At 46.3% G+C, this 27131-nt stretch overlaps 2 protein-coding genes across 3 annotated transcripts; one reads left to right on the forward strand and one right to left on the reverse strand.

The window, feature by feature from the left end:
- Nucleotides 1-2855: 2855 nt before the first annotated feature.
- LOC307236294 (cationic amino acid transporter 2) lies at nt 2856-7173 on the reverse strand (the record flags this gene model as incomplete). Its single annotated transcript, XM_080008664.1, has 12 exons — nt 7108-7173; nt 5851-6221; nt 5204-5359; nt 4932-5097; nt 4669-4805; nt 4335-4557; nt 4104-4240; nt 3767-3869; nt 3553-3686; nt 3275-3441; nt 3072-3180; nt 2856-2986 (listed from the first exon to the last, which is right to left on the reverse strand). Exons 2-12 carry the CDS (start codon nt 6218-6220, stop codon nt 2856-2858), a joined length of 1833 nt encoding a protein of 610 aa, XP_079864790.1. The 5' UTR covers nt 6221; nt 7108-7173.
- A 6908-nt stretch (nt 7174-14081) lies between these two features.
- On the forward strand, nt 14082-25707 carry anxa6 (annexin A6). Of its 2 annotated transcripts, none has more exons than XM_080008525.1 (25): nt 14082-14332; nt 15198-15255; nt 17608-17692; nt 17860-17954; nt 18051-18164; nt 18253-18343; nt 18681-18760; nt 18915-18971; nt 19240-19333; nt 19559-19654; nt 19760-19818; nt 19927-20049; nt 20143-20201; nt 20472-20550; nt 21224-21305; nt 21398-21492; nt 21597-21710; nt 22180-22270; nt 22387-22466; nt 22949-23002; nt 23109-23202; nt 23283-23378; nt 23499-23557; nt 23735-23857; nt 25091-25707. In XM_080008525.1, exons 2-25 carry the CDS (start codon nt 15238-15240, stop codon nt 25148-25150), a joined length of 1998 nt encoding a protein of 665 aa, XP_079864651.1. In that variant the 5' UTR covers nt 14082-14332; nt 15198-15237; the 3' UTR covers nt 25151-25707. The 2 variants fall into 2 exon arrangements, with proteins under 2 accessions (XP_079864651.1, XP_079864650.1); XM_080008524.1 differs by having other exon boundaries at nt 14083-14332; nt 23735-23872.
- The last annotated feature ends 1424 nt before the right edge of the window (nt 25708-27131 follow it).

The following is a 27131-nucleotide window of genomic DNA, read 5'->3' on the forward strand; positions in this document are numbered from 1 at the left end:
GTTCGGACAGAAGGTACATGAACAGGTAGTAGTAGGAGAACGCTCAGCGTAATGCAAGAGACAATCTGGCAGGGAACAAAAGGAAGTGGACTGGTATTTATACCGAGGGACTAAGGAGGGAATGAGCTGGAGGCTGGAGAAAGCAGGTGAAGGGAAGGAATCTGAAATGACATGGAGGTCAATGACATGGCATGAGGAAATGACCAGATGAAAATGAAACATGAAAACAAATATAAATTATTGGAGATCAGTGGGGATTCATGACAAATAATGTATTAAATAATTGTAGTTTCACATCATATGACCACAAAAACCAATAATACTGTAATATTAATAATGAATAAGGAAAAAAAACCTGTTACATTGCATTCATTGGACTGTAACGGTCAGTCCAGTCATTATCCTCTGGTGATGAATGTTGAATGTGAATGTAGAAAATTCTGGTCAAGATTAATACTTAAATAGAATAATGACATTGAATTTTTGCTTTATTTTTTTAAGATAATTTTGGTCAATAACATTATCCCTTGCCTCCCGAATAGCTAGCTACGCTCTGATTATGAACTTATAAGCTCACATGGATGGCCAGAAGGGGGCCTATGTGAGAATGCTGTTCATTGATTATAGTTCAGCTTTCAACACCATAGTTCCCACCAGACTGGCTGTCAAGTTGATGGAGCTAGGATTGAATGGTCCGCTGTGCACCTGGATCCTGGACTTCCTCACAGGCCGCCCCCAGGTGGTCAAGGTGGGGAAGTACATGTCAAGCTCCCTCACCCTGAATATAGGATCCCCCCAGGGTTGCGTCCTCAGCCCCCTACTGTACTCCCTGTACACACATGACTGTGTGGCCAGGTCCAGCTCCAACACCATCATCAAGTTTGCTGACGACACCGTGGTCGTGGGCCTGATCACCGACTGCGATGAGAAGGCCTACCGCGAGGAGGTGGCTGACCTGTCACTCTGGTGCCAGGACAACAGCCTACACCTGAACGTCAGCAAAACCAAGGAGCTGATTGTGGACTTTAGGCGTGGATCACAATCGAGGACGCACGCGCCCTTGTGGATTAATGGGACTTCTGTCGACAGGGTGAGCAGCTTCAGATATCTGGGAGTCCACATCACAGAGGACTTAACATGGACTGTTCACACAGACACTCTGGTGAGAAAGGCGAGGCAGCGTCTCTACCACCTCAGGCAGCTGAGGAAATTCCGGGTCTCGGTGAGGATCCTCAAGTCCTTCTACTCTGGAGCAGTGGAGAGCATCCTGACAGGCAACATCACTGCCTGGTTTGGGAACTGTACTGCCCAGGACAGGCGGGCCCTGCAGAGGGTGGTGCGTTCAGCTGAACGTACCACTGGAACTACCCTCCCCCCCTTGCAGGAGTTATACACCAGGAGGTGTAGTAGCAGAGCCCGTCATGAAGGATCCTCATCACCCCAACAACGGACTGTTTCAGCTGCTGCGGTCAGGCAAGCGCCTCCGCAGTCACGCAGCGAGAACAGAGAGACTGAGACGGAGTTTCTTCCCTCAAGCCATTAGAACTGTCAATGCTGACCTCACCAGGGGTCCTAACTGAGCCATGCACTAGGCTCCACTACCTACTGTACTGTATGTAGCATACTGTACCGCATACTGTATCACTGTTCAGGGTTGTTCGTGATGCCGTATTGCTGCGCCGTACTGTTGTATACTGTGCTGTATTATCCCAAACACTACCTCACACTATTCACATTCACATGCCACTTTAATTCACATGCCACTTTAAATGCACATATCTGTATATACATAGGCATATTCCTTCTACCTATTCCATTTTATTTCAATTTATTTTTATTGTATTTTATTCTATATATTTTTTATCTTATTCTATAAGTATTCCACTTACTGTATTACGTTTTAGGAGTCAGTCTATTAGAAAGGAATTTTCTACTTTTTATTTTATTTTATTTTTTGTACTTTTTCCTAGGACTTATTGTGTGCTATCACCGGGTGCGTTGCATTACATTTCACTGCATATATGTATGGAAGTATGTATATGTATGTGACAAATAAAAATCTTGAATCTTGAATCTTGAATCTTGAATCTCATGTAAATGGTACTATTGTTTTCAGTGGACACGTCTTCATGGAGAACAAGCTACAGTGTTATAATGAATTATGAAAAAAGCTGGCCAATTTAATAAAACAAACACTTGTTTATTGAAAAAATGCATTGACAAAATATATCTAAAATTTTATCAGTGAGAAATAATTTCATTTACATTTTTGGAGATTTTCTTATTAATTATATCCATGATATGCATTTTTCATATTTACAGAAGATACAGTATGTTTCATAACTTCATAAGTTAAGTTCTTAAGTAAGTTCATAGTTCTTAAGTTTCATAGTTTCATTTGAATGTGACAAATAAACCTCTTGAATCTTGAATCTTGAATATAGAACAATAAAACAACCAACAATAAGATACATTTTCAAAGCTGAAGCTTTAAAATAATGTCTTAATTTCACAGAAAATCAATCTATATCTACATTGTATATCTACAACAGCTGTATATCTAAAAACATAAAACAATGTACGTAATACTTATTCAAATTATACTGTATACCTTAATTAGATTTCAAAAATGTAAACTTTTGATCTAATTGGAATATAAATTAGAATTGTCCGTACAAAAGTGCTCAGGCCCTTTTTACACAGTATTATTATTTTTTTAAACAATATCCGTTCCTCTTTCATCCACACAGTACAGTCATGGTGCCGCCAACAAGAGAAACATGTTGAACAGCAGGTGCACACGGTAGGAACTTTCGGTAACATCAATCTATAATCTCTCCTCTCCAACAAGACTTTTAGAACTTTTCCTCCTTGAGGACGTCTTTGTCCATTTTGTCGCTTATAGTGTCAATCTTCATCTTGCTCATCTGGAGACGCTGCTTTTGAACGCTGTTTCGGTTTCCGTAGCCAAAATAAATTAGGAACCCTGTGTGACGCAATGTGAGTGATCATTAGAAGTATTTTCCTCAAAATAATAAGAGTGAATCAAGCAGAACTTCCAAATATCTTACCCACTAACATCCAGATGGCATATCGTATCCAGGTGTCTCCTCCTAACTGGACCATCAAGTAGACGTTGATGAACACACTTAAAACAGGGAGCGCAGGAAGAAGGGGAACCTGAGTCGAGAAGAACAGTCGGTTTGGAAATGAATGTTCAATCATTAGTCATGCACTGGATAATCAATCATGGATGTATTCCTTTCAGGCTCACCATGAAAGACGCCCTGGTGGCGTTCTGCGGGTGTCTCCAGATGAAGAAGATGGCGAGCACCACAAGCACAATGAGGATGCAGACGCACACCAAACTCCAGGCCTCTTTCTGCGACAGAGCATTGATGGCTTGGGTGAGGAGGACGCTGAGAGCGATCACGCACGCAACTGGAAAGGGGAAATGATGGGAAAGATTGATTGCAGAACAAGAGTGCAAGAGAGCTCAAGAAAATGGTAACTAGCCACGGATGTTTGGGTATCTCCATTTGTTTCACGTACTGGAGAACACAGTCAAGCTAGTGACCGTTCTTGAGGTGCGTGCAGTGGGAGACGATGGAGGTTTTAGACATCCAAGTTTTGGGTTTGACTCATGAATTTCCAGTTCTGTGTCTTCAGATTCGCCTTCTTGGTACCTTGCCGGTGGAAAATATAAAAAATGAAGAAGCAATACAACAACAAAAGTCTTCAAAGGTGTTATTGGAGTTAAACGTACCTCAGTATAAGAATGCATATAGCAACAAGTGTGTAGGCAAACAGAGTTCCAACGGACATCATGTCCACCAGGGCCTTCAGGTCAAACAGCAGTGCCATGATAGCTTGACATAATACAAAGAGGATACATGGTGAATTAGTCAAGATATATCTAAGCACATCTATCACATTTTAAGCAGCTGGTTGAGATAAGTAAGCTGGTAAGTACATTCTATTCATGTAGCACAGAATGTACAAACAAAACACAATGGGTCCTAAAACAGATCTTTGTGGAACACCACAGCACAGAGCAACAGATGCAGGGGATCTAAAGAAATCCTCCCTAGTACCAGTTGTACCTGCCACAACTCCAGAAGACAGTGTGGCCACGACGGGACTTCCCTTGGCACTGACATTGCTCAGAGGCTTGAAAAGCAGACCATCTCTCGCCATGGCAAACAGAACACGGGGCATAGGGAACATGGAACCCAAGAGACTGGACAGCCAAACACACATTCATTTCAGACCTAATGCAATAAAAACACTTTAAGCAAAAACATACAGTACTGTATGTGACATTGTGTGCTCACCTGGTAGATAGGGCACACAGTGATCCCACGGCCACAACGTATTTAGCCGGTCCCCAGCCGATGTATTCAAAAGCCACGGGCAGGGGACTTTGAACGTTGAGCATGTAGTAAGGCATCATGAGGGTGAGGCCAGCGGACACAGCAAAGTAGGCCAAGAAACAGATGAGCAGCGAGGCCACGATGCCAAGAGGAATAGACTTCTGAGGGTTCTTCACTTCCTCACCTACAAAGAAAGCAATGATTTACAAGAACTTAATTATTGTCAAAATAAAAGGGCTTGGCTTGCAACTGCTTTTTGAAATGAGGGGCTTATTTTTCCTTGAGATGTTCTTACTTGTTGTGGCAATACAATCAAATCCAACGAAAGCGTAGAAGCAGGTGGCAGCTCCAGCCAGGGTTCCATCGATGCCATAAGGGAAAAACCCACCGACTCCATATTCGCTTGTAAGATTGACTGTGGAGGTGAGGTTTCTGCAGAGGAGAAGAGAGTGTCAAAAATGTATCTAAGGTAACGGATCTAATTTACTAATTCTAGCTGATGTATGGTTGGGATTGAAACAATCCCACTCACAAAACAAGTAATTGTTAAAAAATTACTTGAGGTCTGCCGTTGCGTTGAGCACAGTCTCTGCGCTGATGTACCAGTTGGCGATGTCTCCCTTGATGAAGCCAGAGATGACCACAAACAACAGCACCAGCATGTTTATCGCTGTGAAGATCTTGTTGATCGTCGTTGACTCCTTCACTCCAAACGCCAAGAGGCCTTTTTTTTTGTTGCAAGACATAAAGGTCTTCATGGTATATGTTTTTAACTGCTTTGTTAGTACATGAGAACCTATCATCTGATTTATCACTGACAAGGGCCTTACCTGCCAGTAGCAAGATGAGAGCGGCAGCAAAGAAGTCTGGGTAGGGCGCCAGGCCAGGTAGGTCCATGGAAGCGTGTTTTCCAAAGAAGGTGGCCATGACGCCCCCTACGAGGTCGTCGAAAGTGCCGCTCCACGCCCGCGCTACACTAGATGTCCCTGAGAAGATAATGCGAAAAGGAATTCAATAAACAAATTGGCCTGACTCATCGTTTATGATAGAGTGAATCTGATGGCTCTGTCACTGGAACTTTCAACTGTTTACAAGTATTATAATTGGGAACCATGTTCAGGGCTCAGTAATACAGCATGCAATTCATTTTTTACAAGCCATGACACATGTAGGCACTTTTTTTGAGCATTTTTCATCACTGAGAACAAGCTTTTACAGCAGGTCAAAGGTCACAGGATACATTAGCGTCTCATGTTGACTGTTGATCATTAATTGGCCCAGGTGAGAATAACATGTTACTTAAGAAAGGAAAACATGTGTTCTGTATCTCAAAATTAAGGCCACAGTCCAATCCCAGCCAACGCGTTCATATTAAAAGAATGGATGGATTCAAAGAAAATGAATAAACACCACAAAAAAAAAAAAAAATTACTGTGTCGATCAAGACATAGAAGAATCCTCTTGGTATCAGACTTGCCTATGACGTAAGAGAGCAGCAGGTTCCACCCGGTGATGAAAGCTAGCAGCTCGCCAACGGTAACGTAGCTGTACAGGTAGGCCGACCCCGTTTTGGGAACACGCGAGCCAAACTCGGCGTAGCACAGCCCGGCAAATATCGACGCCAAGGCGGCAATGAAGAAGGAGATGATGATGCTCGGTCCGGCGGTGGCCCTGGCCACTTCGCCGGAGAGCACGTAGACCCCGGCTCCCAGGGTGCTGCCCACCCCCAGCGCCACCAGGTCCAGGGTGGTGAGGCATCGGTTGAAGGTGGACTCCTCTCCCTCGGGCTCCAGCGGCTTCCTTCGAGACAGGCTCAGCAGGAACCTCTTCAGCCACCCGCATGACATGCTTCTGGGTGTCAGGGTGGAAGGAGTGTATGAAAAAAATTAGGTTTTGCAGGTAATGAGTGAGCGCAGCGTGTGTATGTGTGTGTGTGTGTGTGTGTGTGTGTGTGTGTGAGAGATTGAAGGATAAACAGGAGTGAGAGTGGGTGAAGGGGAAGGGGCAGGGAGGGAAAGATCAGTGAATAATTGTCAGGTCAGTCCAAAAGGTTCCTGGTTTTCCTGCCGCCGTTTATTTATTTTTTTGCCAATATCTCATTCTTAGCTTAACGTGAGGCAAAAATCGAATCCTTGAAATAATCAAACAATGAAGACCAGTCATTTCTTCAATTGACAAATTAATTCCCCACTTCATCAGATCAGAGTAGAGTCTACCGGAAAAGACTCGTACCTGAGACCAGAGGCTGTTTTATGGACCACAGTATCAGGTTTTCTTCTGGTTAAAACAACAAACAGATAACCTTGAGCTTTTCCCCTCATAGCCCGCCATTGTTTAAAGCACAATCAAAATAAAGGAGAGAAAGAAAATGAGAAATAAAAGGATTTACCTTGTCCGATTTATTCTCTGCCACAGAGGTGTGCGTGTGGAGAGAGCATTGATGGAGTTTGTTATTCCCCCTAATTCACATTATTCTTTTATACGTTCCCTCTTTTATCACCTATGTGATATGATAATGCTGATGCTTGTCGTTTCTCTCCACCCCCCCACCCTACCCTACCCTACCCAGGCGCCCGTGGAATATTATCAACGCCCTGCTCCCCGCCTGCACCTTACTCAACGTGGAAATCCTTGCGCCACTCAAAGGCTGTACTTCAAAACAACTCGTATATTTGGAACGTGCAACACACTCAGCTTTTTTTTTTTACCCCAAACCAAAAAAAGGTGGTCTTACCTCACATGAGAGGTATCGGGTTCTTCTGAGCAACAAGGAGGTGAATTCACTGTTGTTGTCCCCCCCACCCCCAACTTATAATCACAGGCAGGAGTTGGAGAGGGAAAATAAATACGTCCCCGGGTAAGGGCAGTGAGAGTTGTGTTCTCTTCGAGACTTTGAGATATAAGCGCGGTTCCTCCTACTGTAAGAGAAAAGTTCAAAAAAAATCACTCGGCAAATCTGACTTCTTGTTCGACATCGACTCCACAGCAAACTCGCTGCCTCCGTGCGATGCATAGATGTTCCCTGGCAAGGATCAGAGGCATGTACAGTAGGCTTAATTTTTTTTGCCTTGCTTAATTTTCCGTTCTCCATTGTGCTTTCACAAAGGAAACTTGTGTCTTGAGGTTTGGTTGCCCGGTTCATTGAAATCGCAGTGTGTGACCAGCGACTGACTAATCTCTAAAAGATTATGCTTTGAAGATAACCAAGGGGCAAACTACTGCTGTAACCTTGGAAATGCCCTTCACCAAAATGAACAGAAATCAAAGTTGAATAGGATGGAAAGTTGATTCTTGAGAGGCAAAATTGTTGAAGACTGCTTGAATTTTAAAGGGAAGAGCATAAAACAGCTGTCATGGATGGGTCGTAAAAAGAAGCCCATTGGCGAGAATTGAGCTCAGTCACTGGCTTATTGCTGCGCCCATCTGGGAATTTATGAACTGTAGTAGTTATCAACTTCCTTGTTATTTACCTTTGCAATTACATTTCCCTGTTTCCCATTCCCACTGGGACTTTTGAGACGCTAAGAGTTAATAAACCAGAGTGGGGCGGGGGCAAAGTGGCTTGGCTTACACAGGCAGCCGCCCGCACACTTGCTCTTTGTGAGGGAGCTTTCCCCCCTCTCATCTCCCATCGGGGGAATTCAGCTCACCTAATCCCTCCTGGCATCCACATCAGGCAGGCAGCGCAGTATGGAGGCAGCCCGTGTGGAGGCAGTAAGACAGCCCACCTTTGACCACAGTTATGGCTCAGACCCAGCCCTATCGCTCTGCAGATCTCAGGAGTCGAGAGGGGCTCTGCTGATGAGGGAGTATCAGTCCTTCCGAAAGACTCACAGCAGCTACCGTATGTTGGAAAAAGCAGGTTTATGACCTCTGAGGAAAAAAAAGGGAACTCTGGCTCTCAAATTGAAGCTCTGGTACGAATTCATATGCATTTAAAAAAAAGGCTTGAACAACCATACAAACAATAACAACAACAGCAAAAGATAGGAGGAACCGACCTCTGGAGTTATGAGCCGATCTCTTTTGTAAAGGCCTGTCATTTACCTTGTCGGACTCACTCAGGAGAAGTTTATGCTGCAGGTTATCCGTTCTGTTTACTCTGATGATGGCATGATTTTTATGGCGGCATATACAAGGCTGGCCTGTGCGACCCTCCCACTCAGTTCAATTGGTGACAAAGTAGGCTTTCTCAGGCGGACCAGTTTGGATCATAATGTGGTCATTATTGCCTGTAGGGCACAGGGCGAGAACTGTGAACAGAAAAGCCTGTGTTCAATGTCAAAAATGCTTTTGTGGTCCACTTCTTTGTTTATTCATTTTTATAATTTTTTTTGTTGTGTTTTTTTTGGGCGTTTTTTTCGCTGTTCAGGATTTACACAGTTTACATTTTAGCTCTATACTGTTTACTTTTTATGGTGTGACAGGACAGAGAATTATTAGGTGATATATCCAGTTTTCAGGATTCTTCTTATGTTGCAGTAACTGACACTCTCGGTTCCTGAGAATCTCGGGGTCACAAGCACACACTGGATTCCCCTTCTGTGTCGGCCGTGCTACGGTTCCTCCACTCTCGGTTTCCTGGGGCACTTTATACTAAATGTGTGTTGTCCAATCCACAGCTTGAGTCTAATTGGCAATCTTACACCTGTGTATTTCCAAATCAACCCGGTTATTTAGAGAGTCGCCCCATAGCTGCGGTAGGGAGAGTTAAAGGGCAATGCAAAATGACAACCAAAAAAAAAAAACACATGCAAAACAAAACATCTCCCCGATCACAGTCTGTGACCCCCCACAATTTGATCAGTTGTCCTCCTGACCAGTTGTTCTCATTCGTCCTGGTACCGGGTTGGTTTGACCCCAAAGTTCACCCTTGTGGATCTGCGGGGTGGGCTGGCAAGTGGCTGCTGTTGATTCAGCCCCATCACTGGGCCTTGAGTATCGTCAGATACAACAGCCACCTGGGGTTCCGCAACCAGGGCTGCCATCTTTGGCGGCTCGTACTGGAAGTTCTCTGCAGCCTGGGTCTGGAATAGGTGCCATTGAGGCCTGAAGGAATGCATGGAGGGATAGCCTCTCACTTCTGCAGTGGCTTTGTTACGATCTTATTCTGATGGTGGCTGTGCCGGGAGGTGTAGGTCCAGCCTCAGGTTATTCCAGTGGATCGTCCACTCTGGTCCTTCCCGACTTCTGGCCACATTCTGTATGCTGGGCTGTTAGGAGAGGGGCCAGACGCCACTACAAATGGCTCACAGATCCATCTGGGGGCAACTTCCCCTGGGCCAACCAGTGGAAATTCCTTATAAGAACCCTTGGAGCTGCTAATTAGACCAACCAACGAGCAACAGGTATGCAGCAAAGGTTAGTTGCAGCATGGTTGCTCAAACCACACCATCCCCACACCACAGTGGCATTTCCACTTCTCCCTGCACTTACCCTTTGGGGCATGGTAGTTTAAAGGAAGCTGGTGTGGTTGACGCTGGGGGCAGTCTCTGCAAAAAAGCCCAGCTTGCCCACAATGAAGGAAGACAAGCCACCCTTCGTCATCCCACCATGGGGGAGCTGGAGACACCTGTGGCGGCCCTGTTCTGGGGCCTCTCTGTACTGGACTTAAGGCTTTGCCCAGTTCGGTGATCAATTTTACCAACTCTGCCCGAGTCTGGTCTTTCCACTTTCCTTGGCTTCCTGTAACAATTCAGCAAAGTTCAATCTTACCAGTGTATTTCCAAACCAACCCGGTTATTTAGAGAGCCCCACAGCTGTCCCTGGGAGAGTTAAAGGGCACCGCAGAATGACAACCAACGATTTTGCATTTGTGCTTGGGCAAGCGATACCGCCATGAACGTACCTTTACCCCCGGGGTCCTCACCACATGATGGTGTATGACAGCCGTGCAGCCTGGCAGGGGGGAGAAGACATCAGAGAAGCTTAGCTGTAACACAGCCACGACTGCGCTCTGGCCCATGAGAGATGGTTACTGAACAGGGATGGGGTGGGATCGGCCGTTTTTGGAACCTACGGCACCAACTCATTTCCCTCGAGCAAATTGGAGCCAATGACATACTGAACTTTGTTCTTACTGGTGCTAGGCCCTTCCTCACAGTTTTCTTTCAGGTCTAGCACATCCTGCCAAAGAGGAGTTTAAAGGAAGAAAATCTTGTGGAGGCCTGAGGAACCTCCCACACTGCAAACAACAGAGAGTCCAACCATTAATCCCAATTACAGCTATCATTGTGCACAAACTTACAAACCATGTTCGTCAACGTTCTATTGAACTGCTCCACCAGTCCATTGGTATGGGGGTGGTATACACTGCTCCGAATTGAGCGGAACCCTAACAGCTCATAAAGGTCCCCAAGTGTACCTGACATAAAGGACGTGCCCTGGTCGGTCAGGATTTCCTGGGAATGGGAGATGACCTGAAAAAGTCCCTGGTTTTGGCTATAATACTGCTCAACGGCACAACCTCGAGGTACCATGTTACATAATCGAACACAAAATGATACCCGTGAGCACTGGGGTCTAAAGGCTCGATGAGGTCCACACTGAGTCTTTCAAATGACACCTCGACAGTAGGAGGAAGATTGGCTAATTGGTGCTCGGGACATGCTCCGCACCATTTATGCACATCTTCCCAAATGCCTGGCCAATAGAAGCTGGCTATTGGGAAAGAAAAAAGAAGAAGCTGGCCATTATCCGGTGCAGTGTGGTGAGCTGCCTGGAACGGCATTTCCTGGCCACTTTTCGGAACCAACAACTGGCTCATTTTCTCTCCTGACTGAGTGTCATGGCTCACTCGATATAACCTGTCCCCAATCACAGAGAAATACGGGTGAGTGAGCGCAGCGCCCGGGCATACAATAAGCCATCGATTTTAACTACCCGCTCAAAGGCCCTGCGTAGGGTATCCTCCCGAGACTGCTGTAGCCCAAAATCCTCAGTGGAGGCAACCAATGGGACCTGGCACGCAACACTCACATTTCCCTACTGACCGTTAGCAGACTCCCCCAGCCTCCCTCATTAAAGTGTTAAACCCTGGCCAAGCCGTAACGAATAATAGGGAGTGCGACATGCAATGGCTTACCACAGCCTTCACGGTATGCTTTTTCCCCCCTATAAAGTATTTCAGGCCACACATATGTGTGAATATCCTCATTCACACACCGAATCTCCATCCGGAAATCCATCCATCCGGGATCCGGTCCCCCCAAGGAGACGGAGGAGAGGGAGACCCAACACCAGGGGCCGGGAGCTTCATTCCCCCATCGCAAGTGCGCCCCGTCATCACGGGAGCTCAGGCTGGCAATGACATGTTCCAGCTGGCAGTGCAAGTTGCCTTCGGTGATGCGCAACCGCAGCCAGTGGTTCTTCTCCAGTGCCGCTTCCAACTTATGCCCTTCTGCCTTCCCAGGTCCCTGTTCGGGTGCAACTGTAGCAGGCATCCTACGTGTATGGAAAGAAGCCAGCACTGTGTCCTGCAGACAGTGGCTTAAGCACGCTCCCTTGTCTGCCTCGTCTTACTTTACTGCTTTCATTACTTGAGAGCTTGTTTCTTTCCTGCAGCATAATATACATGAAATCGTTGTGTTGGGTTGAGTAGACAGCAAGTCCCTGAATTTCCCTCAAAATTGTAAAGTTCTGGGGTTAACCTCGTCATCTGTCAATTTAATTTTTCTAAAGTTTGCCTTCTTCTGATTGTTTTTTTTTTTTTTGTCTTGGTCAGTTGTGAATGTTCATCCATATCAACAGTTAACCAACCACAACTAGCGACACTGGCTTATCGAGCTTATTTTAGCTTATTTAAGTAATTTCCCCCCAGGATTATTCAAGTATTTCTGATTCTGATTCTGATCAAAGCCACAGGTGGATGCTGGCACCAACAATTGAAATAGCATATAGAGGAGATAAAGAGGCAGATACAGAACACAAATACATTGAACGGCTGTTTATTATAAAGTGGCTAAAAAAAAGTATCAAAGATAGATAAAGTATCAAATAGGGACATTTTTTGACTAAATAATGGTACGGATTACCACTTTACCTCCATAGTTCGTTATGGCCGGCATTTGTTGCCGTTAAACAAGTTATCAAACCTAGATTGCCACAATTAGGTATTGAATCACAAGCAGTAACGGGGTTCCTGTTTTCAAAACATATGTTTGAAACACATTTCTGTCATTCCTCTTGCCAAATTGTTCATCGCAGCACACATTCAAAGCAGCAGAGGTCAGTATCACACTGTCTTCCTAAACAGCGGTCACGTGCTCGTTGCTGCTGTTGGATAGAGATGTTTACCGGAAGTCGTGTATTTTTTTATAATTATTATTATGAATGATAATAACTATAATAATTATAATAGTAACGATAACAATAATCACACATTTATTATTATGTGTTAATGTAATGTTATGGGTTCATGGGTCAAATGCAGAGGCCGCATTTCACCAGCCACCATCCAGAGCACGTGCATGTGTGTGTGTGTATGCATGTGTTGCAGTGTGGCGTGTCGTGTGATCAGTGATAAGATTCTTCTAATTCTTCTAATTCTTTTCATTATTTCTTTCTTTTTTGGGTGGTGTCTCTTCCATAATGAGTGCGGAATGAATCACATGACCAAAGGCCGGCCTCTGCAGCAGATGCAGACACCATTTGTGGTGTTATTTGGCAGGGGGAGGCGGGGGCCACGTCATGCATCTGCTACGTGGACTGGGTTACCTCTTCATATCGTGCCGTCCGCTGTTCTCCACCACCGCCAGCCCCCACAGCGGCAGGCTATCTGCTATCTATGGTTTCAGTTCTGTCACAGCCATATTGAAGTGCCCCTTCGACCGCCACCACCCCCACCCATCCTGCACCTCCCCTCCCCCCCTGTTACTGGAACGGACGTCGGCGAGGATAAAAATAGAGGGAACTATCACCCTCAGTATCAGCGTGTTAATCAGCTCAAGTCAACCCCCGTTCACGTGGGAAAATCTTTGTTCGAGAAGGCCCGTCATAACCTTTCAATGCTCCATTGAATAATAGGGGCCTTTTTTTTTTAAACACACAACGGCGTGTGCCTCTGTTTTATCCCTCCTGTGCGGTCAGATGTTGTGCACCCTGTTTTTTGGGCATGAACAGTGAAACTTGCTCACAGGCCTGTGTGTAAACTGACATCGAGGTCGATGCTCCCGTTTGCTGCGGGAGCGGCCGAGCGCAAAGAAAAGCAGATCCGGGGTTCCCAAACGCCTTCTCTTTTAATGGAAACAAATCAAGCAAAAGTAATATCGGTGCATGAGTAAATAAATCGTTTCAAGCTGAGGGGAGAGATCCCCCGCATCTGTTCACTGTTTGAAGCAGCGCCTCAAAACTCTGTTTTATGTCCACTTCCTTTAAATGGATTTGTTTCTCTCCGGCGTTTATTTTATTGTTTTATTTGTTTTTATTTTTTCTCTGCATTTTACAAGTTTTTATTATAGACTTTTATTGCCATTCTGTTTGATTCGATTTCTATTCCACCATGTTTATTTTTATGCCATACACTTCTGTTCGTGAGGCCCTTTGTAACAGTTTGGTTGAGGGGGGGGAAAAAAGTGCTCTATGAAAAAAGCTGTACTTATTAAATAAATCATTTTGCTGCGGACCCCCTGCGATTCCTTCACGTGTCTCCTAGGGGGGCCGCGGACCCCGGTTTGGGACCCCGCCAGGGGAAGACGATCCGTCGCCGGAATTGGAAAAGGAATTGGATTCGGGGTCCGACAGACTGACACTGGTTTTTTTTTTGTTGTTTTTTTTTTGTCTGGTTTTGTTTATTCGGCTTTTCAACAGCGGAAAAAATATTCAACCTTTTGTTATTTATGACCACATGCCGGCCGCAGTGAGCGCGTCACGGCAGCGCACTAGCGGCGCACAGTGGGTGGGACGCAGGACAGTCAGCGGGACCGCTACTGCAGACCCTCACGTTCTGTAGCTGCACGAAGGTAAGACGCCCCGGCTTTCACCTTTAACATACAAATATTCGATTTTGAGAAGTGTTGGATTTGAGTGTTCTTTCGCGACTCGCCATCGGCGGCAGACACGTATATAAGACAGTAAACACACACACACACACACACACACACACACGCACACACAAAAAGAGAAGGTAACGCACGATCCAACGGAACGATCGGATAAAGTTTGCAGCACCGCAGCGATTATGGGGTGCATATACGCTGTATACTGTATGGGTGCGGTCCGGACCGTGAGAGAGCGTCAGTAACGCAAAACAGCCCCTCTCTATTTCTGGAGCGTCTTTCCTATGTCTCACACTATAGGCTACTGTACACTGCTCTGCGCTCAACTCTCTCCTCGTTCTTAATTTCCTCGTAAAGCACGCTGGACAAATGTGAATTCATTGGATTGAAAAGAGAAAAATCCCCGTTAGAAGAATCGCGGTGGTACAGTTATTCAGTAAGAAATAGCGACCACTCATCAGCGCCTACTGTATGGAGCCTGCATAAAGGCCCTATTGTAGAAAAGAGGGAGTAAATTAAACCTGGAGCCAAAACCATTTGCCTACGTGTCATCAGTGGGTGAATGTGAGGTCAAGTGTTTCCTTTACCCCGTTATTTTCCATATAATATCACACAGCTACAGATCTGCTGTGGCATTCAGGATTGAGTTGTATATTACTGTACTAGGCCTCATGATGATGATGATGATGACGATGATGGTTTTTGTACGTTCACGTGGTCACGTACTGCGTACGCTGCGTGACGTTGCCTCCGAGCGAGAGATGCAACCCTGACACCTTTCGAGGACATCGATTGTGTCTTAATCCTGCCCTGTCTGACATCCCTTTAGGGTGTCTGACCGTGGATCACTTCTCCGCCGTGTGCAAAGAATGCCGAAAGTAGTCATGGTAAGTGGGAAACCCTAACCCTATCATCGAATCATCTGCATTATTGTCTTTCCGAAGCATGCAGTCTTGTTTTTTTTGTTTTTTTTTGCATTTTTGCATTTTTCCAACGCGGGAGAGGCGGTGGACGCCACACGTACGCCAGTCATTCATTTGTTCATTCATTCATTGTTTGTTTCCCGAACCTGTGGCCATGTGCTTCCCCAGCCACACTGAGAAGGGAGGGTAGGGTGTCATCATTACCGGCAGCTGATGGACACACATGGCACGGCCTGTCTGCAAACAATGGCTTTATCGAGCAGCTACTGATGACTAATGGCGCAGATACAACTCTCCACCGGAGCTCGAGCCCATTATCCTGCCGTTCTGGACTAGTCCTTGAGAAAAAATATACGCTTTGTATTTATTTATCCTTGTGATTTTTGGGGGGCTTTGCCTCTTGGACAAGGCAACTGTACCAGGCTGCGGTTGAACCAGTCCACAGAATTATCTCGAGATTAGGACTGCACGGGGCCGCCTGCGCGAGCCTGTATACGTATGTGACAAATAACCTCTTGACTCTTGAGTTACATTTACATTTACATTTAGCAGACGCTTTTATCCAAAGCGACTTACAATTGTTCAAACACCGACAGACGCAGCCATCAGGAGCAATTAGGGGTTAAGTGTCTTGCTCAAGGACACTACAGCATGCTAGCAGGAGGAGCCTGGGATCGAACCAGCAACCTTTAGATCACTAGACCACCAGCCCTACCGCCTGAGCTACCATCCCCTTGAGTCTTGAATCAAATGCTGTTTACACCTCGGACTTGCATATACACCGTATATGCCTTGTGTTAAACATACGCAGGGAAATGCTGTTGCCAGGCGTCTGTATTTGGCGCTTGTGTTGCCATGGGGGAAAAGCCTCCCAGCTGTCGTGAGGAGTGATGTTACTGTGGTGGTTCTAAAGCGGGCGGGGGGAGGTCTCGTGGCCCACAGAATAGAGAGAGGACACTTTGGCCGGCCGCCCCACTGCAGCACACAGCTCTTTGGGCGGCAGATCCGGTTCTCTTTAACAGGCGGCCCCTGCTTCGCGGCGTAGGAACGGCACCGGCTCTTAAATCTCCTCCGGGACTCTGTGTGCACGGCGGCAGATCATGTGAGTCCAAGAGAAGCAGGGGTCTTTGTGTTACCCGACTCCCCGGAGCTCAACCAGACCCGCCCACCCCTGCCGCTTTGACAAAAACGCGCGCACACACACACACACACACACACACACACACACACACACACACACACACACACACACACACACACACACACACACACACACACACACTGGGGAGTGAGCACATTTCTGACGGTCAGCCAGTAGTGAGACAGGTGTGAGTGGCCGAATAGACGCTGCCCTCATGGCCTCTCATGCGACCCGAGAACCTTTTCTTACTGCAGAGTACCTCGAGCCTTGCCTCCAAATTCAGTGCGTTCCCCTAGAAATGTTCCAATAGGTTGTTGGGGGAGGAACAGGAATTCTTGTGTGTAGGGGGGCGGGTGACAGAATTTTTCCACGATAGCTCATTTTACTCTGCTTTTCTTTTCATGTGCTGCTGTTAAACTTTCCACAGCTTGGAAGGAGTCAGTCTCACTGTGGTAGTTGTGTTCTTCAAAAGAGCACACAAGTAGTGTCTCCAGGCAGCTCGAACGTGTGGGTTTAATGTAATGAACAAGAGATTCAAGGTTCAAGAGGTTTATTTGTCACATACGTATACATCCTTCCGTACATATATGCAGTGAAATGTCTTTACAACGCACCCGGAGATTATGCACAATAGTTACTAAACTAAACATAATAGCTTACCTAATTTCTTATCTAGCAACTAACTGAAACTAACTTATTCCTAAAACGTAAGGCAGTTAATGAATAGAATAATATAAATAAAATAAAATAAAATAATAATAAAATAAGACTCAAAAAGATAATACAGAGTGAGGGTACAAAATAGAAGGGAATGGAGTTATGTATATAGGATAGGCTATTTGTAAATACAGATATGTGCAGTAAAGTGCATGTGAATAAAGTGAGTATGGAGATATACAGTACAGTATACAATAGTACGACACAGCATCAGGGAGCGACAGGTGATTTTCTCAAAAAGCTGCATTAATCTTCACGTTTTCATTCATTATCCCTCCGTCACAGTCGATGGTGGGTGAGGGTGAGGTGCAGGCTGTCCATCCACTGATGGCTATGGTGGAAAGAAATACAGAAATTGGAATCAACCCAAATGATATCGAGTACTTCTCATTCCCCAATGCAGTTATAATAGTTTTACCCGTTCCTTGAAAACACACATCTATGTTTTGATCTTGCAGGGGTTCCGAGGTACGATAACCAACGCTCCCGACTGCAATCCCAGCGCCGATGCGGAAACCCTTTACAATGCCATGAAGGGCATGGGTGAGTGCCCCGATCTTTCGCTTTCCTTTCTTCAGCTGGTTTTAATGTCGTCCTGGCGCCTTGTCTGTAAAAAACATTTAAACAACATCATCGCGACAGAGATTCCTCAAAAAGACCCGACCCCAAACGTGTTAAAAGGTCAGCAATAACGGCACCGTGTCCTTTAGGCAGCGACAAAGAGACGATCCTGGATCTGATCACCTCCAGGAGCAACGCGCAGAGGCAGGAGATCATCGACGCGTACAAGTCCGGCTACGGAAAGGTAAACGAGTTCACAGATTCAACGCCTTTAATCCGGGAGTAGAACTGCCGTCGAGGCCCCGTTTCCACCTCCAACCGTGACGTTCCACCCCCCCAGGACCTGATCGACGACCTGAAGTACGAGCTGACCGGCAAGTTCGAGCGTCTGATCGTCAGTCTGATGAGGACCCCGCCTCACCACGACGCCAAAGAAGTCCATGACGCCCTCAAAGTACGTGCAAACCTCTCCTCGCGGGGGCTTCCCTGTCAAAGGCGGCGGACGGTTTGTATTCATATTCGGCGGTGTGCCGTGTTCATAGGGCGCCGGAACCAACGAGAGATGCCTGATCGAAGTCCTGGCGTCCAGGAACAACAGGCAGATACGCGATATGGTGGCGGCTTACCAGGATGGTGAGAGATCTCCTTTCCACTTCATGAACTCGGTACCGATTCAAATGGGAGTTTGTCTCTGACGGAAATGGTTTGTCTGCGTGTTGTCACCCCCTCCGGTTTGCAAGACACAAGTGCTGTCTGTTTGTTCAACCACAATCAACAAAATCGGCCTGAACAGCGCGGGGCTGTGTTTGCGCCTCGAACCGATGCAATTTGATTTGACCTCAGACCGGTATTCGTTTGGCGGTCACTGCGTTTTTTCTATTTCTACTGCTTTAAAAAAAAAAAAAATTCAACCCTCGCGGGGCAGAGCTCCGTAACCGAGATGCAAACGACGCTGCGTGCTTGTGTGCAGCGTACGGCTCGGACATGGAGGAGGACGTGGTGGCCGACACCTCGGGACACTTTAAGAAGATGTTGGTGGTTTTGCTGCAGGTCAGTGCGCGAAAAAAAACAGCCTCATTCCCCTCGTGCGGGCGTGCGCCCAAGACCGCCCCGCCGCTCGGCTTTTACCTTTTCGGAGACGCCCGTTGTTGTTGTTGTTGTTGTTGTTGTTGTTGTTGTGGTGACTGTGTGCTTGCGGTTCCAGGGCACCAGGGACGGGTCGGGAGTGGTGGACTCCAACCTGGTGGAGCAGGACGCGCAGGTGAGACTTTCAACATCGCCATCTCTCAGCGAGACGTAGACTCGGCGTTGCCGACTTTGGCATCGGCGGCCAAGGGTCCACGCGTCCAAGCCTCCTTTCATCAGAGCGTCCCCGTCCATCAAAGCTTTTCAAAATCGATCTTCAAAATTGCAAGAACCCCCCCCCCCCCCCCCAATTTAAGGCTTGGGACGATTGTTTGCATGAAGCCTTTTCATTAAAATTCCTGGCGCGTGACCGGGAAACCGTCTCTGCCTCGACCTCTGTCCAGGACCTGTTTGATGCTGGGGAGGAGCAGTGGGGGACGGACGAGGCCAAATTCATCATGATCCTGGGAAACCGCAGTGTCACCCACCTCCAAATGGGTGAGTGGACCTCACGGTGGTCGTTAGCACCGGATTGTGGCATCCGGACGAATGCCAGGGAACCTCGAGATCCCCACGGGCCTTTAAAAGGAGCCAAATATCTGTCGTACGGTCAAAATATGTAACTGGGATGGTACTAATTGAACCTCAATGCGACGAGAAAGTATCTGCGCCTCACGCGCCGCAGAGGTTAAAAAACGCCCGTGCCTGACTTTTCCTCCGCAGTTTTCGACGCCTATGAGAAGATCGCGGAGAAGTCCATCGAGGACAGCATCAAGAGCGAGCTGTCCGGAGACTTTGAGCGGCTCATGCTGGCCGTCGGTGAGAGGTCAAACCGTGGTCTTAAGTAATCATTAGCGATCAGGGTAAACCAGTTTAGCGGGTTATTAACCCCCGGCCGCCTCTCGCTCCTGGTCTTTCCCGCAGTCCAGTGCATCAGGAGCGTTCCCATGTTCTTCGCCAAGCGCCTCTACAAGTCCATGAAGGTAAATAAGGGTCGCGGCGCTGTGATTTGTAAGGACGGTTTGTTGGATTGGAGAACATGCCGCGGTTAGGATGTTTAAATACACTCACGGTCGCCCTTTTATTTCCAGGGTCTGGGTACGGCGGACAACACCCTGATCAGGATCTTGATCTGCCGCTCTGAAATCGACATACTGGACATCCGAGAGTGTTTCCGCCTCCAGTACGAGAAATCGCTCTACAACATGATTAAGGTTGGCAAAAGAACAACTGATTTTTCGATTTCGCCACCATCTCGCCGGGTGAGAGTGTTGTCCAAAGTTTTCTGCGCCTTCTCAACCCATCAGGACGACACATCGGGGGACTACAAGAGGACCCTGCTCCACCTGTGCGGCGGAGATGACGAGTGAGTGCCTGCAATGTGCTGCAGCAGCCACACGGTGCCGATAGAGCGCCACTTACGTCTAAATTCTCGGCCCATTTACGGCACTCTTGAAACCATTCCATTTTGTTGTCATTAATACAGCTCTTGAAACACAGACATAAGTATATAAATAACATAGAAATAGACGGTGGAAGAAAACCCTCACAGGATCAACAATCTCAATAACGAGACGCCAGAATAGGACATGACAGAAGGTTGACTGGACGTCTGCTGTCACATTGGTCATTGCAGCCTCGCTGGAGAATTCTTCCCCGAGGCCGCTCAGATAGCCTACAAGATGTGGGAAATAAGCGCTATGACTAAAATCCAGGTTGGCCCCCCCCGTTTCCCCCTCTCCAGCGTCGATGTGGCCTCGCATGCTCGGCTTGGCAAATGTTGTCTTAATTGCCGATTTCGCTCTTCCTGCAAGTCTGCCTCGCACTGCCCCAAATACGCACAGATAACACCGCTACGCACGCACAGTAAGAGGCTTTGTCTAACCGGCGACGGTGTCTGAACGCCGTCCGTCTTCTGAATGGGTGCACTCAAGCGCGGCTATTTCCTCGTAACAAGGCATCGCCCCAAACGGGGCCCAGGGAGGGGTCGACAAATCCTGCACGGACCTCAGCGATTTTGGACGACAAGGCGCTTTCTCACCGCCTGGTCATCAAGTAAAGTTGTTTCTTTCACGTCGCCCGCCCTCGTCCTGTTGTGTCCTCGGCCTTTAACCCCCGACGGAGAACGCTTTCCCAATTGAATGGAGTGCTGGGGGATTTCTTTTTGCTGTCGCGGAACAACATGAGAATAAATCTTTCCTATCTGCTACCGTCGTGCATGTTGTGCAGACCTTTGCATGTTATCCAAGTTTCCGACCGGCGTATTCATTTTCTAGGAATACAAAGGTTTTTTGGAAATTTTGCCTTTGCTTTGCGGCTCCGCGCGAGGTGCGGCTCCAGAATTAGGACTTTGATTGAGCTCTCTGTTCTGTCGTCTCGCTGCTCTAGCCAAGGCCGACCGTGCGCCCCGCGGGAGGGTTTGATCCGTCTGCAGATGCGCAAGCTCTGAGGAAGGCGATGAAAGGGTTCGGTAAGACATTTTACAGTATAGCACGTCATAGCGAATGGATAATGGGATAACGGGAGTTGTTTTATTTGCTGTTATTCTTGCAATGACCGCAGGGACGGACGAAGACGCCATCATCGACATCGTTGCCAAGAGAAGCAACGCCCAAAGACAAGAAATCCGACAGACCTTCAAATCCCTCTTGGGAAGGGTGAGAGAGAGGAAATGGGAATTTTACACCCACCCTATTTGCGTGTTTCCTGCAGCCAAAATTCTCACAATTCGATTTCTCCGCTCGCGGATCCGTCTCGGCAGGATCTGATGAAAGACCTGAAGTCGGAGCTGTCAAAGAACTTGGAGAGGGTCGTCATAGGACTCATGCTGACCCCGGCCGAGTTCGACGCCAAAATGATGAGGAAAGCCATCGAGGTACGGGGAGAATTGCCCCGAGTCTCGACCCGGATCTGAGACTCTGCGCTGCATAAGCGGGCCGTGGGAAAAAGTTCCCCTCCCACTGAGTCACTGCTGCGTTGGCAGATGGATGCCGGGTCTGGATTTGGCCAGAGCCGGGGTTTCTGGGAACAATGTCAGCGTTGCGCGAGGTGGTTTTATAACCCTACATGGAATCCCAGAGGCCTCGAGAAAGGAGACGCTTACTTTTGTCTTCAAGCGGTCTTGTTTCTGATCTGATCGTTTACTTTCAAAAATTTTGAACAAAAATAAAAAATAACCAAGTACGATAATCAAGTATTCTACGAATTGCCTCATTGTGGGGAAGTACGACATGTTCAAATGAGACATTGATTTCCTTGAGTTTAGACTCCTAATTGCTTAAATGCAAAACTGCTCTCCGACCGATGCCCGTCCCTCCCCCTTTGAACCCGCTCCCGTTCGACAGGGCGCCGGAACCGACGAGCACGCGCTGATCGAGATCTTGGTCACCAGGAGCAACGAGGAAATCCACGCCATGAACGCCGCCTATCAGCAGGGTGAGCGGGGTGTGCGGCATGGGGCGGACGCCGCAGCCGCAGGGCGCGATCCGGGTCCAACGCCTCTCCCGCGAGCGCCTCAGATCCTCACGCGGCGCCGTGTGCTTTTTTTCCAGGCTACAAGAAGAGTTTGGAGGGAGACATTGAGTCGGACACCTCGGGGATGTTCTGTCGGATCCTCGTCTCCCTGGTGCAGGTAGAGAGGTCTTCTCGATAACGCAGTGTGTACTACGGCGGAACTTCGGGAGAGATAAGTTCTGCTGAATTTCCCTCACGGGGGATCAGCAAAGTAACGATCTCACAGCATCTCTCATCTCACGATCTGTGATCTTCCCCCTCGGCCGCTATCGCGGGTTATTGCCAAATGGACGTAGTCGAGTCAAGTCAAATTTATTTCTTTAGCCCTCAATCCCAGAACAGTACAAAGGGCTTCACATTTCACATTGAAATCGAGGACAAACTACCGACAAAATCCATTAGGGGTGTAAAAAAAAAAAAATGGAAGAAACCTGGAGAAACACTCACAGACGGCGTTTCCAGGCCGGTCAGGCTGCAATGAAGGCCAAGTGGGCAACATTATTATATGATCTGACATTATTATATGACAAGTTCTCAGTTATATAGTATGCGATACGCTACGTTCACTTCCATTACATACATGTTTTTTCATTTATCCAGGGCGCGAGGGAGGAAGGCCCGGCCGACGTGGAGAGGGCGGACTCGGACGCTCAGGTGACTTGAGAAATGTGACTCACTCCCAAATGTGTCGCTGTCACCGTTTCCTGTCATTGTTTTGCCGGGCGTGAAAAAAAACCTGTGAATTTGACAAACCCGACAGGAACTGGCAGAGGTGTGCAACGCCGAGTCCGACGACATGGAGGTGAAGTTCATGAGCATCCTGTGCACTAGGAGCTTTCCCCACCTCAGGAGGGGTAAGGGTCCGCGGGGAGGGATCAACTGTGCGGCGCATGGACGCTCAAAATCCACTTACACTAACTTATACTATTTATAGTTTTCCAGGAGTTTGTCCGATACACCAATAAGGACATCGAGCAGATAATCAAGAAGGAAATGTCGGGCGATGTGAAAAATGCGTTTTATGCGATAGGTAACGATTGATCTCGCCTTTTACTCGTGATATTATCCTCCAAAAATAAATGTAAAGTTTTATCTGTGGTGCTGACAAACACTTTTTTGATATTTTCCCGTCCGTCTCGTCACGCGGCAGTTCGCAGTGTGAAGAACCAGCCCTCGTACTTCGCTGACCGCCTGTACAAAGCCATGAAGGTAAATAGAATAGAGCGTCAGCCCGAATAACCCACCGCCGACGGCCATTTAAGACTGAAAAGGATCGTTTAATGCATTTTATTTGTTGGTAAATTATAGTCGAAATATTAACTCTGGGCTTTATTTCTGAGCCGGCGTCTCACAGTGACCACGTCGAAACTAAATTCCTCCTTCTAGGGCCTGGGCACGGACGACAGGGCCCTGATCCGCATCATGGTCTCCCGTAGCGAGGTCGACCTTTTCAATATTCGCAAAGAGTTCAAGGAGACGCAGGACACCTCCCTCCATGAATTCATCCAGGTAGAAACCATGGTTGTAAGTGAAAACATTTTCTTGCCTACTAACACTCTTGGTTTGGTTTTGCTGTGTCTCTTTTTCAACCTGTCTCTATAGAGAGGTGCTTGCAGCTTGGAACCTCTTGACTTTATTTCCGGTTTATTTTATTTTACTTTCCACCGGGTACTGTACCTGTGCTGTTCTGATTTCTTGGTTTTCTTGGGTTGGTTGATGGTTTTTTAACGGTGTTTGTGCCATAAGAAATCATCTACAGCACGGCTGTTTAGGAATTTCCCTTGCATGCTTAACTTCCTCTATCCGCTGTGTGATTGGTAACAGCCATATAGACAGGAAGTGCAGAACTATATTAACATACAGATCAAATTGCCCTGAAAAAACCTCAGTGTGCCCCCAGACCGGTGCTGTTTGAGAGCTGAGATATCGTAGTGATAGTGAATAATGAAGAATGATCTAATAAATGTGTTATACCGCATATATATTTTTTTTACTATTTTAATCACATAAATTTTTCCAACAACAAAAGCAAGGTTTTTCTTAAATACTATCATTGTTCATTGTCAATTTAAACAATTTGATTTAAATTTAAAGAGAGAACCTTTGATCCAACAAGACAGCCTCAACCTCTTCAGCCGAAATGTGTGTAACTAACCTTGTGTGTTACCTTTATTTGTATGTGGTCGCAATGGCTTGAATGCTGAAATTTGCCTTTTTGTACATTCAAGATTTTTATTGAAGATGGTATCCTTATGCTTAACTTCTGAAGTGAATATTGTAACCTCTCAAAAATGTTCTCATAAATTTTCACAATAATAGCTTGAATAAATAAAATTTTATTATATTCATATAGACAAATATATTTATTGTTGTATATTTCTTTATAATTATTTTCATATATTTATAAAACTTAATTTTAAACATTTTATTTATTTATGTATCTATTTATCTGTTTATATATTTATATGTTTATTGGTTTATTTGTCTGTCTATTTATTAATTTATCTATTTATTTATTTGTTTAATATACATTAAGTCATTTCTTCAAAATAGTGTGTCTTAAATTAACTTAATCTCTGATCTGATCACAGTCCATTCTAAACAAAGGTGTGGTTACAACAATTTGGCTTTGATGAGCCAGTTGTCACAGAACTGACACATGTCAGCACTTTTCTTGGACGATCAAAAAAGCCTAAAACTTTCCCTTAAAGCTGTGGCCGTTGTTTCTTTTCCTCCTCTCAGGGCGACACCTCCGGAGACTACCGCAAAACGCTGCTGCTGCTCTGCGGAGGAGAAGACTGAATGGGCGGAGAACTGAAAAACCCTGAAGGATCCAGGGAACATGATTGGACCTTTCCTGCGTCCGTGGAACTAAGCCTTGATGCTCATCGATAATATCTGTTATGAGTTAGAGATAAGATAAAGATACTGTATTTATCCCCAAAGGGAAATTCCAGTGTGGCAGCAGCAATGACATGCATGACAAAACACACATAATTTACAAAAACACGCGTTGTTTTTGCACCAATTTCGGATATATTATAGATAGTATCCACAAACTGCTGCTCCTCTGCCAAACCAAGTGACCTGCCGTACCCCGCCCCCCGCCTGGCCTTAGACCAGTCTCCTGCAATGACATCGCTCAACATCGTTGAGCATCACTCTTATTTTGATATGGGTTCATTTTATTTTTATATTTACAAAATCCTAGAATCATGGAGACACCTAAACCCAACACATCGACCACTCATAGTTCAGGAATCCCCTCAGAAAGTAGCCGTTGAATTCACCGTACCAATGAAATACTGTGTTATTTGAACTGTCACGCCGACGTGGATTAAATGAATCAAAACCCAAAACCCATTGTTGTCCTTCTATGTGTGCCGCTCCGTTGAATATTGTTTAAATTCATGCTGAAAGTAAGAATCTTTCCTGTGGTTGCACATTTAACCTTTCTGCTTTCGCTACTATGGCCGGGTTCACTCAGTGACTCTGTTGGTATTGGCAGTAGGAACCGGATGGAACAGAAAGAGAAACAGAATTAACATCAGGAAACTCCCTAGTCTGTAATTAAATGTCTGTTCCACCAAAGGAACGACAGAAATGACATAAGCATGACTGGTCAGTCAAGTTTACAGTAAATCTATACTGCAACTATCTTCCTGCGCATTTACTGTAGTTATAGTGGCTCCTAAAACTGGGTTTAATGTAGTTCTTACTATGTTTATAGGGTGTATTAATAATGGGTGACGTGTGTTTAAATATGATGAGAAGCGACATTTTGAATGCTATGGAAGCGGAATTGGCCAATGGTGTCATGCTATTGTTCAGACGGCCCATTATTCCCAAACCCCAATAGTCCGAAAAATGTCTCATTGGACATGGACGACACCCTAACTCTAACCTCATACCTAAATGTATCCTTCTCTAACATTACACCGTAACTTAACCATCTCTAACCTTATACATTAAATTAACCATTTCAAACCTCATACCTAAACTTAACCATCTCTAACATTATACCTAAACTTAACCATCTCTAACATTAAGCCGAAGCTAAACCATCTCTAACCATATACCTAAACTTAACCATCTCTAAGTTTATACATAAACTTAACCATCTCTAAGTTTATACATAAACTTAATCATGTCTAACATGATACATAAGCTAAACCATCTCTTACCTGATACCTAAACTTATCCATCTCTAACATTATACCTAAACTTAACCATCTCTAGGTTTATCCCTAAACTTAACCGTCTCGAACATTATACATAAACCTAACCATCTCTAACATTAAGCCTAAACTTAACCATCTCTAACCGTATACCTAAACTTAACCATTTCTATACCTAAACTTAACCATTTCTATACCTAAACTTAACCATCTCTAACATTATACCTAAACTTAACCATCTCAAGTAAGGTAGAGTCAAGCACCGGCGTAGTCAAGCACCGGCTGCAGAAGACAGTGCGGTTCCCTTTCACGCGGCCACCTAGCTGCCTCGAATCGGCCTAATCAGTGGCTGCGGGGCGCTGTTCGGTCCGACTCAGGGTAGGGAACTTTCAGGGACTGGGAGGGGCAGGGTGCCGAGTGAAAGTGGCCCCGGAGCCGATCCGCTGGAAGCGAAACACCTCAAGTACCTGGAGGACGAGTGAGACTTCCTCCGCTGCCAGTTGGAGTGCGTCCTCACCCGCATGAGCTCCCTCCCCTGCTGTCCCCTCTCTGTTGCCCGTCAGCTCCCATTGCGGTGCTGCCGCGGGAAATCAGGGAGCTGCGCA

Source organism: Zeus faber (genome assembly GCF_960531495.2).
Source record: "Zeus faber genome assembly, chromosome: 10".
Lineage (NCBI taxonomy): Eukaryota > Metazoa > Chordata > Actinopteri > Zeiformes > Zeidae > Zeus > Zeus faber.

What these genes read in the sequence shown, in the direction of transcription:
- anxa6 (XM_080008524.1), top strand. An exon ending in TGGTGGAGCAGGACGCGCAG is followed by an intron (nt 18,972 to 19,239) that starts GTGAGACTTTCA and finishes ACCTCTGTCCAG; the next exon opens with GACCTGTTTGATGCTGGGGA. An exon ending in GGGCGGACTCGGACGCTCAG is followed by an intron (nt 23,003 to 23,108) that starts GTGACTTGAGAA and finishes CAAACCCGACAG; the next exon opens with GAACTGGCAGAGGTGTGCAA.